At 42.4% G+C, this 18,536-nt stretch overlaps 2 protein-coding genes across 2 annotated transcripts in view; one reads left to right on the plus strand and one right to left on the minus strand.

The window, feature by feature from the left end:
• Nucleotides 1-863: 863 nt before the first annotated feature.
• ANKRD1 (ankyrin repeat domain 1) lies at nucleotides 864-10,032 on the plus strand. Its single transcript, XM_024563458.4, has 9 exons — nucleotides 864-1,122; nucleotides 1,743-1,922; nucleotides 2,831-2,968; nucleotides 3,095-3,202; nucleotides 4,319-4,417; nucleotides 5,902-6,000; nucleotides 6,277-6,375; nucleotides 6,512-6,610; nucleotides 9,149-10,032. Exons 1-9 carry the CDS (start codon nucleotides 907-909, stop codon nucleotides 9,257-9,259), a joined length of 1,149 nt encoding a protein of 382 aa, XP_024419226.3. The 5' UTR covers nucleotides 864-906; the 3' UTR covers nucleotides 9,260-10,032.
• Nucleotides 10,033-16,459: 6,427 nt separating this feature from the next.
• RPP30 (ribonuclease P/MRP subunit p30) overlaps nucleotides 16,460-18,536 on the minus strand; it is a 33,162-nt gene continuing 31,085 nt past the window's right edge. Inside the window, exon 11 of the mRNA XM_024563419.3 lies at nucleotides 16,460-17,796. Within this exon, the coding sequence (XP_024419187.2) occupies nucleotides 17,687-17,796 (110 nt within the window). The 3' untranslated portion in view covers nucleotides 16,460-17,686. The remainder of the gene's footprint in view (nucleotides 17,797-18,536) is intronic.

Consider the following 18,536-nt stretch of genomic DNA (forward strand, 5'->3'; position numbering starts at 1 on the left):
CAGAGATGAAAAACCTGAAACAGGTCTTTTTCATTCCTGCCCAATGCACAGCTCTTTGCTTCTCTGGCGATGCATTTCAAACCTCGATGTGTCAGAGTGGTCAGGGCACTCGGACAGACGCAGATCCCTGGGACTCAGCGTGAATGGACTCAGAATGCCCTGGAGAGGGGCCCAGGGATCTGCATTTCTGACAAGCTCCCATAGATGTCTTTTACCCACAGCACCTGAGAACTTGGGCTCTATAACCTAATGAAGGTCATACCGTTGCTATTAATTGGTCTCATATAATCTGTCTTGGGGACCATTTGGGCCCTTTTTGGATAAAAATTGCTCCAGTTAAGTATGCTGTTTTAGAAGACAGTAAGCACGTCATATGCTAATTATGACCAATGACGCCATAAAACAAAAGTGCATTACCAAGTGCTTTCAATTCTTTATAGTGATGGTAGGATGGCATGTCATGGGGCCTTTTTAGGCCCAGACATCACTCCGGAGAATTCCAAGCAGATATAGACAAGGGCCGTGCAGACTGGACTGGGATCCTTTCCTCTCGGGCTGTTTACCCATGGGCATAGAGTGTCCTGAAGCCACACTTCCCCCAAGTGGAGAGCTGATAAGTCTGGTTATCAGAAAGATATTACTGGGGGTGTGACATGCAGGGTATTTACATTTTCTTGATAGAGTTAGTCATATGAAAGCTGACAAAGAAGGGAAAAGAGCAGTGTTGTGGTGCAATATCAACAGGCAGCTGTCCCCTGGCTTCCCGATAACTAGGATGACTTGCATTGCTGAGCGGTGCGGTCACTGCCAAAGGAATGGCCCTCTCACATTTCCTCTTGATTCACATATTCAGTGGTGTTGCTTGTCATCCCCTCCCTCTTCTGCTTCCCAGACACTGAGTCTGGAATGAAAATTCACCTGCCTCTGAGTTGGCCACTGGTGGGGGCTGGGGTGTTACTTGGCTTCCCAGGTTGGAAGATTATCTCACCCAGTCCTAGCTATATAAGCCGACCGGTGTGGAGGAGCTCAGCAGGGCCAACCGGAGGGATTCGTTCCGCAGGAGAAAAACCTTACTCAGACGGACTTCAGGCCAACATGATGATGCTGAAAGTAGAAGAGCTGGTACGTAAGACACATTATTTTTACACTGAAAACTGGCTTGGTCTTGGTTTTAATTTGAAAAATGAAATATCCTTTTCTTTCAGGCATAATGCACAGGTACTCTGAAAATGGCATCTATGGAAAATGGTTGGTTTATATGATAAAATAAGTGAAATTAGAAAAGTGGAGCTGGTAGCAATAAATGTTCTATGTATTTCCTATTTATTATCTGCTCCTTTGTTTTTATTACTAAAGTGTAGGATCACATGTCATTATCACAATGCCTTAGAGAAGAATTTCTATTGCGAGAACTTATGTCTGGAAACTTTACAACTCAAGGTCAAGAGTTATCAAAAGTACCTAAAATGAAAGAATTTTAAATAATCAGAGGAGGGTTGTGCTTTTCCTAGGAGATATGTGATTAAGACAATTAAAACTGGATTTAAACATATCAGTCTAACCTAAACCTTGATGTAACTAAGACAGCAGCATGAGCACCTGAAGGTAATCCTGGAACATGGCAGCAATGTGTCACAGCCTGACATCAGGATGGACGAGGGGACCCCTGCAGCATCCTCTGCAGAGAACGACCCCCAGACAGGCCCTGCACCTTCTGACCCTTCCATCTTCTTTCCTCATAGGTCACAGGGAAGAAGAGTGGCAGTGGGAACACTGGGGAGTTCCTTCCTGAGGATTTCACAGATGGAGAGTATGAAGCTGCTGTTACTTTGGAGAAGCAAGAGGACCTGAAAACACTCCCAGCCCATTCCCTAAGCCGTGGGGAGCTACAGTGGCAAATTGAAAAACAACGAGAGGCAGAGGTAAGAATCTTCAATGGAATCCACTCGTGGCAGGTTGGGGATGGAGTAGGGAAAGGAGGCGCCAAGCAGGAAGAAGCAGAAAGGGAAACAAAATAAATGTCACCACTCTGAAGATGTTTCTTTACCAAATTTGAACCCAGAAAGAGGCAACCTCTATGGGACAGGTTGTAGGAAAGAATTTTTTGGCAAGACTATGACCTCTAGATTCTGAATCAATGACTGAATGTTCTTTGACCATGTTTTGATTGAAAGACTTGGAAAGAGAAATGTGTGCAGTGAATTTCTGACGTCATATGGCATCCAGTTAATCCCAAGCAAGGCAGACCTCTTTTTCTCAATAATGTAGTTTGTGGTCCACAGACAATTAATTGTGTCCACTGTCTGTGTTGATAAGATCTATACTGCTGGGTGAATTTTCATTACTTACTAACCACAGATAAAACTTACAAGCGTTAGCTGTAGTCCCAAGAGAGTCTGTTTCATTGGCCCTGCTTAGTAGAATGCCTGAAAGAGATTGGCATTGATATGTCAAAGTTTAACACTTAATATTGGATTCTTTTGCCTTCAAAAATAGTATTGAATATGATAAAAAAAAAAGAATCGTACAGAAATCTTGGGTTTGTTTATGGCAGTAATTATAAAATCATCACTAGATCCCATCTCCAATTAGTCAAAAGCTGATGATAACATGCAAGAGAAGTGAAGATGAAGGCAATTAGTTGAAAAATTAGACCAACAAATACTTGAATAAAAAAAATCACTGAATCGAAATCAAAGGTTTTTTTTTAATTTTTTTGCTCAAACTGTTTGCATCCTTATCTCAGACCTTGCAGATTTTGTTTAGATATAGCCAGAATGCTTGTCAGCAGAACTCAACATATTTTGAAATATGGATTTTTTTTTTTTAGCTCAAGAAGAAAAAACTAGAACAACGGTCAAAGCTTGAAAATTTAGAAGACCTTGAAGTTATCATTCAACTGAAGAAAAAGAAAAAATACAGGAAAACTAAAGTTCCAGTTGTGAAGGAACCTGAACCTGAAATCATCGTAAGGGCTACTTGGTTTTGTGGTATTACACGACCGGTGTGGATGCTACAGGGCAATAAATACCTGTGGAGGACGTGATTGAATGTTGGGGCACTCAGGGTAACTCTCCCCCTATTTTGGCTTTAGACAGAACCTGTGGATGTGCCTCAGTTTCTGAAAGCGGCCCTGGAGAATAAACTGCCAGTAGTAGAAAAATACTTGTCGGACAAGAACAATCCAGATGTCTGTGATGAGGTAAGGCTTATACAAAGCACTGAAAATCCAGCTCATTAATCTTGTGATTCTTATGCTGTATTTGCGGCCTTGCTAATATGGTGCCAAAAATCAGTCCACCTGAAACAGTTCCCCCAGCTGTTACCACATATGACAGCAGCATAATGGGAGAGTACAGTAGTAAAGCAAACACACACACAAACAAATACCCCCCCCCCAAAAAAAACCCAACCCAAAACAAAAATAAGTGAAAAAATAAAAAGGCTGGATTAGTGGTATGGATTGAATCATTTTTTGCATTAAATACTTCTGGCTGATTTTTCACTTCATCTTTAATTTCTTAGATCCTTGGGATAGACTTTTAATAATAAAGCAAGGCCAACAAATCACCTTTGCAGAAATACATAATTAGCATCATCTCTGATTAGACCCAAACACATCAGCAGGGAATCTAGAGACTGGGGTTCCATTGCCAGCTCTGTCACTACTTTGCTACTTGATTTTTAGCAGCTAATTTGCATTTTCTGGACCTCAGTTTCCTTATCTGTAAATAAAGGGCACTCGAGTGAAATAATGACTAAAGTTTTTCCAGCTTAAATAGGTCTATTCATCTATTTGTATGAAGCCAATTTACCAGAAATCTACTAATCCTTTTTATGTTCTTTTCCCCATGAATTGAAATGGGGAATCATTTCTGAAGTTGAGCTAAAAAATGAGTCTCTCATTTTCTTAAAATGAATTGAATACTTTTAGGTATTTAACTTAGCAACAGTCCCAGATGGAAGAAAACTGTCTGAGCTGTGTGACAAATGTGACCCAAACAATGAGGGTGCAACATATGAGAGGGAAAATCAGCATCTAGGTAGTTTTGAACCTTCAAGTTCACTCCATCCATGTAGACTTCTAGGCACTCAGGAATGTGTATTACAGGAAGCTCAAATCTCAGTCGCAGGATAATTGTTCTAGTTCTGCAATTTTAGTGAATTTGACATTTCTGATTCATAAATAAGCACTCAAGATTCTATCAATTCGATCACCAGAGTCTCCAGATGCACACCTCCTAAAAAGGATATATGCACGGTTTTACGTGCATTTCTCTCTCTCCCTCTCTCTTTCTTTTAATCCCTATTCTGACAGTATAAACGGACAGCTCTTCACAGAGCGTGCCTGGAAGGACATGTGCCAACTGTGGAGAAGTTATTGGAAGCTGGAGCCCAGATTGAATTCCGTGATATGGTAAATATATTTCTTTGTTTGGAAATAAGTCAAAATGAGTAGACTATACGAAGTTGAGAATACCTACAATGAAACAATGGGAAAATGATCTGAGAGAACTAGGCAAAATCTTATTTCTCCATACAAAGGAAAGTTGAGAGATGAGACTAGGTCATGTGGAAAGTATTTTCTATACATATTTAAAAGGAGAGGAGTGTTCCAGGGAAAAGAAAAAAGTAAAAGCTGTTCAGCAGAATTCAATATCCTCATCAGAGAGTTGAGTCATTATCAAGTCAGTAGCATTACTGAGAAGTAATGCGGTCGACACTTGCCTTTCAACATCCCTCTCCTTCCATTATACGCGGCCGTCTGCTCTGGCCCCGTGGCTGCCAGCAATGAATCCGAATTCTCTAGCTGCACACCTTACATGATAGATGCCGACTGCCACAGATGTGATTTGGGGCTGGGCTGCATACGAAATGAATTGGATCTATGGGGAGCAGCTGCTATTCAGACCTCAATAATTCAGCCACTGTGATGTCTGCGAAGATCAGTACACAGCATATTTTATGAACTGAAATTGAGCTGGGAAATGCTGTATTATTTAAATGTAGCCCAGTTGGACTTTATAGCAAAGTGGAAAAGGTATATCAAGAGTTCAAAGGATTTGGCCAAAATTGAACCCAAAAGACACAAAGAAAAACAATTAAAGGAACAAAAAATAAAGTTTGCATGGAAAGACACTAAAATTCATGAGCGTGGGATTTGAAAGGCCACGGACACTCTGTACCAAACGGAGCAGTGAAGAGGGAATCATCTACATGTAAGTGCAGTGTGCAGTGACAAGTGGCCACGGTCGAGGCAAGAGGCAGTGCTAGCACAAATGACAGCAGAGAACCGGCAACAGACGAGGAAAAAGCAACAGGGACACATATCCAGGAAGGGGGGTCATATCCAGATTAAAATCTTTTGGAAGGGACTACTTTTATTCTGCCAGAATTTTTAACTAATTTGTCTGGAACTTTTGAGGATACCTATTGGGCAAAAGTGGTTAAAAGTTCCAGGCAGATGTGGGTTTGCATATCTATCCTACCATTGACTAGCTGTATTTCCTTGGGTGAGAAACTTACACACTTCGGAGACTTGTTTTTCTCATCTGCAAAATGACACAGTAACACCTACCTCATAGTGTTGCCAGGAAGATCAACATGTCGAGTGGGTAGCACCATGTTGGCACGATGAAATTCTCAACAAATTGTACTTTTCTTCTTAATATGTATTAGATTAAGAGCCTCCTAATGATGCACACAACAGATGCACACGTATGAGTGCATATACTCACACTCACACACATACAGCTCAGCTAAAACATTTGGCCAAGAGTTGGAATTGGGAATCTAGACCCTAGCAAAGCTGGTGTTTCTGGGCCTTAGAAACCAAGTACTAACTCCTCTGACCAGATTCTTCTTTACCGTTAAGTCATGTCCTTTCACCTTCCGGTGTAGCTGGAATCCACAGCCATCCACTGGGCAAGCCGTGGAGGAAACGTGGACGTCTTAAAATTGTTGCTGAATAAAGGAGCAAAAATCAGTGCCCGGGATAAGGTATTCCTCCTCCTCCAGTCGCCGGGCCCCTTGCCTCATCTTCCTCCTCTCCTTCCTTCCTCTCCTCTTATTTTTACCTGTTCTCCTTCTCCTGTCCCTCCGCCTTCCTCTCCTCCATCCCCTTTCCCATCTGTTGTTTCCCTCCTCCTGCACCCCGTTTGCCGCCCAGCGCTCATGCATAGTGGCCACTTCCCGCCCCCAGCCCCCTACTTGCCTTGGGGTCTGGGACAGCCCCGTTCCTCACATCAACAGCGTTCTTGTTCTTCAATCTCCCAGCTGCTCAGCACAGCGCTGCATGTGGCGGTGAGGACCGGCCACTATGAGTGCGCAGAGCATCTCATCGCCTGCGAGGCGGACCTCAACGCCAAAGACCGAGTGAGTAGCCGGCCGAGTTCCGCCTCCTAAAGCTTCACTCCCATTGGTTTGGAATCACTCCCCAAGCTGGGCGCCCTGGCGGTACCCACTTCCTGCCCGCAGGCCCACCTTTAGCCTGTTTGCTCCTCTTCTTTAGGAAGGAGATACACCCCTGCACGACGCTGTGAGACTGAATCGTTACAAGATGATCAGACTGCTGATTACCTATGGCGCTGATCTCAATGTCAAGAACTGTGTAAGTGCTCCAAACGAGGGACCCTGCTTGCAAGATTTTTAATTTACAAAAGCATATCTCACAACCTTGAAAAGAGTCCCGCAATGGTAGTATTTCAGGGGTCTTCTCTAACGGTTTAAATGCCCCTGTCCGTTCCATCACTGCTAACCTTGGCAAGGACTCCCGTCCCTGATCAGAGATGGGGGAAGCTATAGTGACTAATATGATTTCACTGTCTAATGCAGTGTCTAGTAATTCTTTTAAAACTTGGTCTTGAAAATAAAGACGGTCATATTGCTCACCTTCACAAACACGAGTGCAATTTGCCTTGGCGCCCTGGCTGAGCAAGGCCTGGGGTGGACAGGACACCCACCGTTCCTGCAGCAGTCTGAAATCCCACAGTGGCCAATGCAGCCAAGGGCCAATGGGCTCAAATAATCAACATGTACTCTGAGTAAGTCTGAACGGCCCTGCCTCCTTGCAGCAGCATGACGCGCCACCACTTTCTTCCAGTGGCAGCTGTACTTGTGCCTATATTTTTGAGATAATTTCCATCTATTCTCCACTTTGGTTTATCTGCACATCCCTCAGAATAATTTCCTATATTTAGGCCTTGAAAATGCTTGTATAAGTCCCTTCTGCAAGTATGTATTAATTTAGCTTCATCTGTAAGCAGGGAACGTAACCAGCTTCTCATGGTCCCAATTCCCAGACAAACATCATCAAATATAAGCTTTAAAAATATCACCTAGAGGAATGGGTATAAATTACTGAAAAAATAACTTGAAAGATTTTGGAGAATCACTTTAAAAAGAAAAGAAGGAAAAGAAAATCCCAGTGATCATATAATGAGAATAATTTCTTTTCCTTATTGTGTTACTATGAGACTGAGAAGAATATTTTATCATTAAAAAAACTGGCTTGGTGACAGGAACAAAGAATAAATGCAAGAAATAGAGCCTGCTGCTTGGGGTGGAAAAGTGTTAACATCCCTGATATTGGGATTGGTCTTATCTAATAATTTAAATCAAGTATCAGAAAAAGAATAGATTCAATAAAATCTCAAAAGCTGCAGAAAATACGATTTTTTTCCAGGCAGTGAGACACTACCAGCAGAGATAAATAGCATACAGATTTGGGGAGACTGTATAAGTAGGCAGAAAATCAGGAGACAGATTTCAATAGGGAGGCATGTAAGGAATTTGTGGAATAGCCAAAAATATACAAATAGGGCTCAAAGTTCTATATATCAGTTAGACCCAGGCCTAAGGGTTCTGAAAATATTAATATCATTGACCCAATGGGTATGTGTTCCCCAAAGAGACCAAAAAGCTATTGGGCACCCACTGGAAAGAGATTGGGAACAACACACAATGTATATTGTATTGTTGTCCCAAACTCTGTCTTCATGTTGGCTGAAAAGTGTTTCTCCAGGAAGATGCCATAGTGGTGAGAAGTTTCAAAGTGAAGGTCACAGGGCCACTAACTGGACATGCAGAGGGGCCGGGCAGATCATGTAAATAGCTGAGGTGGGTGGCTGTGGGAATCTGCGCACATAACTTTGAAAGGTGGAGGCTCTTCCCCACCCACTCCATTGTTGCCCTGCGGAACCACGAGTATCATGCTGACAAAAAGTCCAACTGTTTTTCAGAGATGGCCAATTCCGTTGGGAAATCTCTTATTTTCCAGCTGTTGACAATTAATTCCAACTTAAACAAACAAATGACAACAACAACCCCCTAAGCTCTGTTTGGGCCAAAACAAAACAGGTCTCTAGACTGATCTGCATCTCCAAACCGCCAGTTTGCCACCTCTGGGTTAAAGAGAGACTTCTGGATGGAGATGAAAAAATTTAGAACTTCTCATATTTAAAGATGAAAATTGAGAGGTGACATGGTTTTAATTTCTGTAAATATCTCGAGACATAATTCAAAAGGGAAAAAACTGGTGTAAAAATTATTTATTCACACATGTCACTGACATCACCTCTGAAAAATAAATTTCCTGGGAGAGAGCTCAGTGGAACTTGTGAAAAATCCACCCCCCGGTGCAGTAATAGTCCTGAGCATAGCTGAGCATTTAAGTCAAAGCGTTGAAGCAGCTCAGTTGCCACCAGTTTTATCAATCAAGGAGTCATTTTCCAAGCTGATAGGAACTGGTTTTTCACTAAAAGGTCAGGAGTACCGTACTGTGCCCATGCTGCAGAATAATGGAGACACACGGAGGCATTTTTTAAAAGCTGAAGATGACTTGTCGTAATCTTGCCATTTAGTGTCCTGGGACTGGGGATTTTTAGTAATACCTGAAATAGTCCCATGGTTGCCACAGGTCGGTGGGGATACGGTGGGGAACATTGCTGATCTAAAATGCCAGAAGCATTCCCATGAGAAACACTGAAAGACTGGTTTGAATATACGCTGCAAATTACTCATAGAGGAAAGCATAAGATGCTTCAACAACGTACACCCATCCATTACCTCATTAAACTCATGCACAGAGGGTGTGAATTTACAGATGCCTCCCACCTGGAAGTCAAATTTCCCCGTCTGTTTTGATTAGGCTGGGAAGACCCCGATGGATCTGGTGTTACACTGGCAGAATGGAACCAAAGCCATATTTGACAGCCTCAAAGAGAACTCCTACAAAAGCTCTCGCATCACTGCATTCTAAGAGAAACGATGACAAGCTCTCATCAGCCGCTTTTCACCTGCATTTGGAAGTCACCCACCCAACGAAGAGCAACTAGTTATAAAATCCAGTTTCTCCTTATCAACCTGGGGTCAAACTGCACCTTAGAAAGTTTTGAGACAGCACAAGGGATATAGGCATTGAAAGTTCCCTTAGTGAAACTCACTCTATTTATTTGTACGTATCCCCGTTTTATTTATTTATTTATTTATTTTTAAAGGCACTTCACCACCACTGAAGCTCAGATGCTTTCTGGTTGTCTATTTGGTGAGCCAAGTGGAATTCACATGCAACACTCCAGAGCCTTCCCGTAGAGAGTTCTTAGACCACGTTGATGAGCAGTGCTCGCAGTGGCTACTGATGTGTCCCCTCACTCAGGTAGGACATTTCAAGGTGTTTTAAAAGACAAAGGTGATTAATGCCACCCTCTTTTCTCTTGAGTTTTTATTCCTGAAGTCTGAGGCAATGGGAGGCACGGAGTGACGGAAACAGTAGAATGAAAGACTCTGTGAGAAGGACGGGAAAGCCAGTCATTGTATAGCTGGCCCTGGCATTGCTTAGGGAGCCCCGCAGGAACCGAGGTGAAGCGAACGTCGTGAGTGTGAGCGGAGAGCAGTGGAAGCAGTGGGCAGCTGGGCCCTGCAGAGAAGGGAGCTGCTCAAACAAGAGGAAAGTGATGGCAAATTGTAAATGTGTAAATGTGTATTATGTCGTACGTATATTTTATATTCATAATAAAAGCAAACAAATGCTAACCCTCTTTCTAAGTACTTCAGTAAGTGGAAAAGGCCATTGGGGGGGGTTGTTGTTAGTCCTCCAAGTTTTTCAGATTGGGAATATCTTGTAGAACAGCACTTCTCGGTATTTAATGTGTATACAGACCAGCTGAGGATCCCGTTAGAATGCAGACTCTTATTCTGCCAGTCGCAGGTGGGACCTGAGATTCCCCAATTCTGACAGGCTCCCAGGTGATGCAGAGGGGGAGGTGGCCACAACCACACCGTGAGCAGCAAGGCTGTGAAAACCAGATACCACGGACTCTAAGTTCTTTCCGTCCCAATGATGGGGGCAAGAGACCCCTAGTGGGAAGAATGTTTACTGCAGGTTCAAAAGTGCTCCTTAAGAAGTTCCATCAGGGATTGCTAATTGAGGTGAACAATTACTGTGGACAGGGGCAGGCAGAGTCAAAGGCCTCCCACAAGAAAACACACCTGGCGAATGACTTCTGATCCGCAAGGGTTTGGTGGCCCGGTGCGGGACCAGGTGCTAAGACCTGTGATGAGAAAACAAGATTGTCCCTTCCCTGCCTTCCTGGAATGGATAAATGCGAAAGAAATAATCACAGAGATAAATATAGAGTAAATATGTGTGGTAAGTACAAAGAAGTAAAAAGTACAGAGTGCTGTGACTCTTAGGATGTGGAGGCACATCCTTTGATGGGGTGAGAGGGTTTCTATGAAGACTGCTTTGAGGTGGTAGCTTTCAGGGGAGTCTGAAGAATAACCTGGAGTCATGCAAGCACAGAACATTCCAGGCACTAGAGAGAACACAGAACAGGGCAAGGTCTGGCACTTTAGGGGATGGATGAGGCCAATGTGAAACACGAGCACTGGTACCCCTTCCAAAACACTCACTCCAGATAGGGTCAAGTACACAACGTCTTAGCCTCTAACACTTTGCGAGGACACACAGACATAGTCCGTAACCAGGTTGCCAGGTGGCTGGTCATGGACACACATGGTGTTCTGAGGATGGTTTGAAATATTTTTGAAACTTTTCTATCTAGTCTTCTAACAATCCAGTGTCTACCTCCCCCGGGCCACCGGGAGCTTCCTTCTCTCTCCCTTCCTCCTTCCCAATCCCCTTGACCACCCTCTGCCTTCCCTCTAGGGCCTTGGCTCTAACCCCTCAGATCCTTAAAGCCCAGGGACCTTCCATTGCTTCCAAGTAAAGCACCTACAACACAGGCGGCATTTGTCTCGTTAATACTGATGTCTCCCATGACATAATTCAGTGCGTTATCATGTGACGGAGTGCTCTCTTTATGATGTCTTCCTCAAGTCTCCCTCCCCACAAGAGGGTGGAGGGTAAAGGAGAGAAGAGAACAAAAGGTTTAAACACTTTTGTGTTGGTACATATAAAGATTTGCACTAGTACAGAGGACGTGACATGGTATATGTCCCATAGAACAGCACAACTCAGTTCTGCCAAAGAGAAACAGTTCAGGCAAAAATGTCAAGTTTCTGTAGCACAGGAAGTCAACTCTTTTTTTTTTTTAAGATTTATTTTCAGAGAGAGGGGAAGGGAGGGAGAAAGAAAGGGAGAGGAATATCAACGTGTAGTTGCTTTTCTCGTGCCCCTTTCCACCGGGGACCTGGCCCACATCCCAGGCATGTGCCCTGACTGGGAATTGAACTGGCAAACCCCCGCCCCTGGTTTGCAGGCGGCACTCAATCCACTGAACCACAACATCGGGGGCAGGAAGTCAACTTTTATAAGCTCCTTCCTCGTCCTCCCACCTGAGCCAGCTCTTTGTCCACAGTCAGTCTGCTGACTTGTGTTTTCTCAGTGAAGGGAACACCCCTGTGGCCAAGAGACTCCTGAAAGTTCTCAACATTCTCATGCCCTCACCCCTCTCTTTCAAACCTGCAAAATCTTCTCACCAAGCACACTGCTCTGTAATCCATCTACTTCCTCCCTTCCCAGGGGCCACTCCCTTGGTTCAGATCACCATGGGTTATGCCCTGGATCACTCAGATGGTCCTTGGTGGGGTCCCCACCTCTGGTTTACTTCCCTCCACTCTGTTCTTCAAGTTGCAGCCAGAGTGATTTTTCTAAAATGCAATTCTGGTCAAGCCATTCCCTTTTTTAAAATTCTTCAATGGGTTCCCAGTTCTCCTTAACGTTTTCTAAAATCCTTAAAATCTGACAGCTGCTAACTCTATTCTTACCTACTTCTCATTACTTTCCTAGCTAAACTAGAAATTTCAACTGTACTTGAATTTTCAGTAACTTAAAAAACAAAACAAAACATCACTTGCCTTTCTGTTTTTCCATGCTGTGCCAGTTCCCTGGAAGGGACTTCCTCCCGTCCTGCTTCACCCATGGCACGAGTTCTCCTCATTCTTCTTTCAGGTTAGCTGCATTTTGCCCAGGAAGCTGCCTTGACCCTCCCCTAGACTTCGTTTTTCTACCTGAAGGTGCTCTTATGGTACTTTCCCCCCAGGCCATAACATCGATCATACTGCCTTCAGCCCCCAAGTGAAAAAACTTCCTCTCTCCCCTTGAATGAGTAATACATACATGTTAAGTATTAAGCCAGTTATAGAAATGGATGATGAAAAAGGCAAACCACACCAATGATTCCAACTTGAAGGCACTCTCTGGTTTTTCTGTGCACATTATGTGTGGGCACTCTACATTTAGTTTTTTAACTGTTTTCCATTAAACAACTTATTCTACACATCTTTATAAGTGGTATTCTTATGTTTCAATATACCACGGATCATTTAACTAATCCTATTATTATTGGACATCTAGGTTGTTCCCTTTTCCCATTAGTTTAGACATTGTTGTAATGGATATCCTCTTCCATGTACCCTTTATCCGTAACCAGTTATTTCTGAAAAGACACACAGATGTATGTCAGATGGTATCAAATTATACCCCTTCTGTGCTATTGCCTTTCCAATGATGAAAAGTTATTTTATAATGCTTTCAATCTGATTAGCAAATATATATATATAAAATTTGACAACTTTTGCCAGATTTCTATAAAGTTCAGCATCTTCATGTTTACTGAGCATTTTTCTGGGTCAGCCTTCTTTGTTTGACTTTCTATTGTCAGGTTCCCTGGAAGCAGCACTTGAAATGAGGGTTCTTGTGGTTTATTGAGAATAAACGAGGGTAATAGGAGGAGAAAAGAGGCAAAGATGTGGTCTCAAAGGAAGTCTCTCCTCAGCCCAGTCCCAGGGAGCTCAGGGGCATGAACTGCACGGCATAGGCCAGAAGGCTGGGCCGTAATGCCCTGCAACAGGCGTTGTCTGTGGACCAACCTCAAGGGGTGGAAGCAAAACTTCCCAGGCATCTCTTGGTGATACCCATCATCCAGGGCAATCCTCCGAAGGATGGAGACAGACCATTAGTTCCCACCATCTGGAGCAGCTGAGGGCGGGCACACCAGCCTGGTGAGAGGGGTCTGGGCGGACATGGACAGCATTTGGCATGTTGGGTGTTTTTAAAAAAGTTTCCTAAAAGATAAGGATGCTAAACCTCTCTGGAATGTGCATCATAAATGACTTTCCTAGTTGTGCTTTTCTAACAGATACTTTTATAGGGTCAAATCAATCAAACTTTTTATGTTTTCTGGCTTTAATGACCACTTTAAGTCTTTTCTAATCCAAACTGGTGTTTTTCTTTAAATTTACCTTTTTCTCTAGTATTTTACAAGTTAAAAAATTGTATCTTTCATTTGCCTGTATTTCCTATGGGTGTGTGTGCTCGGAATGAGACAGGAATTAGACTTTATTCCCCTAAACGATGGAATGATGGCTGATAGTAGGTACATTGTCCATGACAGGTCTTGTTCTGAGCCTTCTACAGATAATAATCTACCTAACCCTTGCAATGCCACAGGGAGAACAGATGAAGTGAGGCGAGAGTGGTTACGTAATTTGCCCAAGGTCATGGGTGGTAAGCACTAGCAAGCTGGGGTTTTGGCACAGCGTCTCCAGGCTTTGCACTAAACCGGTACGCGGCACTGCCTTCCCTGCCCGCGGCCGTTCTTCCAGCAGCACTCACCGACCAACCCGTCGCTTCTCCCAATGGCAGTGCTTCTGGACTGCCAACTCTTTTGTTAACCTACAACAATTTCTGCACCAATTATACACTGTTTTTCTTTTTAAAAAAGATATATACACTGTTTTAATTACTAGAGTTCTGTTGTACCCTGAATAATTGTCCAGTATGGGTCTGTCCTATTATTCTTCTACAAAATTTCATATTCTTACATTTATTCTTTCAAAATACCAAGTCTACAAACTAAGCATATACACAAACAAATAAAAACAAACACTTTGTTTGGATTTTGTTAAATTCATTAGTTTAGGGGAGAATTTGATGTATAATATCTCCTCATCCAAGAAAATAGAATGTCTCCATGTATTCCAGTCTTCTTTAATTCCCCCTACGATTTCCATTTGAGTTTTCTGGAAATAAAGCACAAATTGACATGGACCAGAGGGGAGGGGAGAAGGGGAGGAATGGGGGAGAGAAGGGTAAGGGTAAGGTCAAGGAACATGTATAAAGGACCCATGGACAAGGACGACAGGGGTGGGAGAGGACTGAATGCAGGGGTGGGTGGACAGGGTAGGGGAGAGCAATGGGGAAAAATGGGGACAATTGTGATTGAATAAAAACATTTTAAGTCTTCTTCATGTGTAGAGGTCCTACACATTTCTTAGTAATTTATGTCTTTATAAATAGGGTCATCTTTTAAAATGGTATTTTATGAAATATTATTAAAACTATTAGCTTTTGTGTATTTTATAACTGTTTTGCAGAACTTATTTTTTATTTTAATTTGTTCAGAGGAAGGGAGGGAGGGAGAGAGAGGAAACACAGATGTGTGCAGGAGACATGGATTGGCTGCCTCCTGCACACCCCCAACTGGGGACCTGGCCCGCAACCCAGGCATGCGCCCTGGCCTGGAATAGAACCAGCAACCTTTCAGTTTGCAGGCCAGCACTGGACCCACTGAGCCACACCAGCCAGGGCATGTTTTGCTGAAATTTTATTATAGGTATTGTCATCTTGTTGCAACTGAATCGGTAGTGGCTCACATTCTAACAAAAGACAGAAGTACACATACAGGGGTGTCCAGCTTTTGACATCTCTGTGCCACACTGGAAGGGTTGTCTTGGGCCACTCATTAAATACAATGTGACACATAATCACAAAAAAATCTCATGTTTTAAGTAAATTTACGATTTTGCGTTGGGCCGCATTCACAGCCATCCTGGGCTGCATGTGGCCTTTGGGCCACAGGCTGGACACCCCTGTATGATTAGAATGAACCCTGCTGACTTCTATTCACTGGTGACCAGCCATCATGCCCTAGTACTTTGAATGAGATAAGCACATATTCAGAAATAGAAAGCAGGCATAACTGTAAATATGTAACACGTCTGTAAACTAAAAAGCACCTGTATGTCTGTTTTCCCAGTTACTTATTTTTCAAAAAGATAGTCATCCCTGCAATAACTTAACCTCATTTCTAATATAACATTAAAGTCCTCAATATTATCTGGTGCAAATGGGGTATATTAATATATACACATACACAACAGCCAAGCTGGCTAAAAAGGAGATTAAGGTGTGGCATCAAAAAAGAGTTAAGCCCTGGCTGGTGTGGCTCAGTGGATTAAGCACCAGCCTGTGAACCAAAAGGTCACCAGTTCGATTCCTAGTCAGGGGACCTGCCTGGGTTGCAGGTTGGGTCCCCAGTTGGGAGCATGCGGGAGGCCACCGATCGCACATAGATGTTTCCCTCTTTCTCTCTCCCTTCCCCTCTAAAATAAATAAATAAAATCTTAAAAAGAATAGTTAAAACATACATCTACTTAAACATCTTATTTCAGTTGAAACTACATGCATATAAATGTACACTCATGGGCCAGTCTTTTAAAGAAAGGTCAAAGCCTGTTCTTGGGTGTATAGAAGCACCAGTGGGAGACCCACAGTTCTTTCTTCAGTTCCAGTCTCTTTAAAGAAAGAAGAGAACTTATGACTCTGGTGAAGCAATCCAAGTGCAGAATTTTCCTGCGTCTCCCCAAAATCTTAGTTATCCTGCTCACACTTTTTTTTAACAGTTTTTTTTTAGTAACTACTCTTTTTTGCAAAACTTTCAAAAGCATCAAATCTAGTTTTCCTGGTATTTCTTTTTTTACTCCTCATAGTTCATCAGTGCTCGTAATTTTTAACTAATTTATATAATTTTATAATGCTAAACACATTGACACAAAGACTTGTGAATAAACACGCACCTAACTCTTGGTGAATCCAAGTGGGGTGCAGGCAGAAGCAAGCGGTCACTCACGGGGTGAACTGTCGGTGTGCGGGCTGAGTAGCAGTGGCCATCAGCTGTATGGGGTAGGCTAATCCATCAAAGTTACACAAGTGGAAGTCAGTCAAAAATGCTTTATTTTTAGAACCATCATGGTTAATATACACAATACATAAATATATGCGGAACGTGTGTGTGTGAGAGAAATAGTCTTCTACTTCTGTTCTGCCAGGGGTTTTTATCGTTGCTTAATTTTTAAATCTGGAGTAGATTTTAAATTTTGTCAAATGTCTTGTTAGCATCTACTAAGATGATTCTGATTTTTCTCATTTGACCTATTAATATTATAAAGTACAGAACATTAAAAAGAACTGGATTATTCTTAGATTCCTAGAATAAATCCCACCTTGCCATGGTATACTGTTTTAATGGTTTCTCTTTACCAATATTTTATTTAAGCATCTATATTCATATGTGAGACTGGTATACAGATTTCTTTTTGAAATGATCTTTTCTCTGACTCTGTTCTTTTTCTCAGTTAAAGAGTTATTGATATCAATATCAAAAATGTAGATATTTGCAAAAAAAGGCTACTTTTACCTAATATAATAATCCTTCTCTTAAAAAAATATTTCCAAAGTTGGTGAAATCAAATGCTTTGATATTCTTAATATAACTTTTAGCAAAAATCAGTGTTAGTTTTTCAGGGGCTGCCAAGTCAAAGGAGAGAATCCTATTTCAAGGACATCATGGAGGTAAGAAGCAGCAAAGGAAGAGGCCGACCATGATTTTAGGTGTGCTTCCTTCTCCTTCTACAAATTTTATAGCACGTCCTTTTAGAAAGAACTTTGACCTGATGAACGTAAATAAAGAGAGGCGTAGAAGAAGAACAGATCAACTACAAGCAATCCCTTAATATAGGTTTTAATAGTCCTGAAAAACAACCACTTTTTGAGTAGTAAGGTTGAAAAAACAGTGTGTAATGTATCAAGGAAAGCTGAGAAGCATGAGTTTTTAAATGTACAAAACACATTTTTAAAAAGTCTTGAAATATCAAAACATCTAATTTATACCTGCTGTTTTATCACTTACACAAAGAATATAAACTATAGATTGTTTTTCTCTCATAATATAGCATCTGAATTCATTAAGCTGAGTCTTTTATTTTAATGCTTCACCAGGTTTTGTTTGTGAGTTTAATGGTTTGAATATAAAATCGTTTTGAGAGATCACCGATTTCTAGCTCCATGTGAAAACAGCAACTCAGGCAAAGGTTTCACTTCTGTTGTGGCTGATGGACTATAAAAGGGAAGCAGGGAGTGTTGACCGAGACTGGGAGGTTCTTTTTAGTCCTCACACTTGGCTTTTTTGCAAGCTGGAAGAGAATCATCATCTCCTTCTGATGGCCGAGGTTTCTTCACTGTGGAAATAATTCCAAAAGCAGTCTTCCTAGTTTCTAAAAAACAAAGGAAACCACAGAGCCTGAGGTCAAGGCATGATTTAAAGAGGTAGTCCAACAAGTATCACCATGCCACTCAGACTTACAGCACTAGTAAACGATACAACCACAATGAAATGCGGGCTGCTGGCGACATCTACTGTTAGTGCCCTTCCCTTGCCCCAAATACACAAATATCTGTATATTTTTAACATCGAACTCATTCCGAAGGAATCCTTCAAGAGTACATCTGCAAGGCAGGTTATCTCTAACGGTTTGTCCACGGTACCTTAAACAGTCCAAACCCAAGTCACAGACCTTGGCGCAGCAGAGCTTTACGTGTGGGAAAAACACGGGTGGATCACAGCAGTACGACAGCCGGTTGTATTTCTCCCAGGGAGGCGTGTGCGCTCACTTCATTTTACAGCACACACCGCACCGGTCTTCCCCGCTAGAGCATCAATGCACTTCTGAAGAATCACCATGTTTACTGCATCGCCAGCATGCAGCAATGCCTGGTTATGTCATAGGTGTTCGTAAATACTCGAGTGAATGAAGAAAGTCAAACTCACATATTTATTGATCTCATATATTGGTGGTGATGGACAAAGAATGGGACTATCAGATGTTTAGGTCAGCATGGTTCAACTTAAATTTAGCCAACTTCTGCTGGACGTCTGCGAGCAGGCCAGGCGCCGTGTCCTCTATGGAGGGTATGAAGGTGCCTAACATGGTGCTTCGTCCTACAACACCCTGAG

This window comes from Desmodus rotundus, chromosome 4 (genome assembly GCF_022682495.2).
Source record: "Desmodus rotundus isolate HL8 chromosome 4, HLdesRot8A.1, whole genome shotgun sequence".
Classification (NCBI taxonomy): Eukaryota; Metazoa; Chordata; class Mammalia; order Chiroptera; family Phyllostomidae; genus Desmodus; species Desmodus rotundus.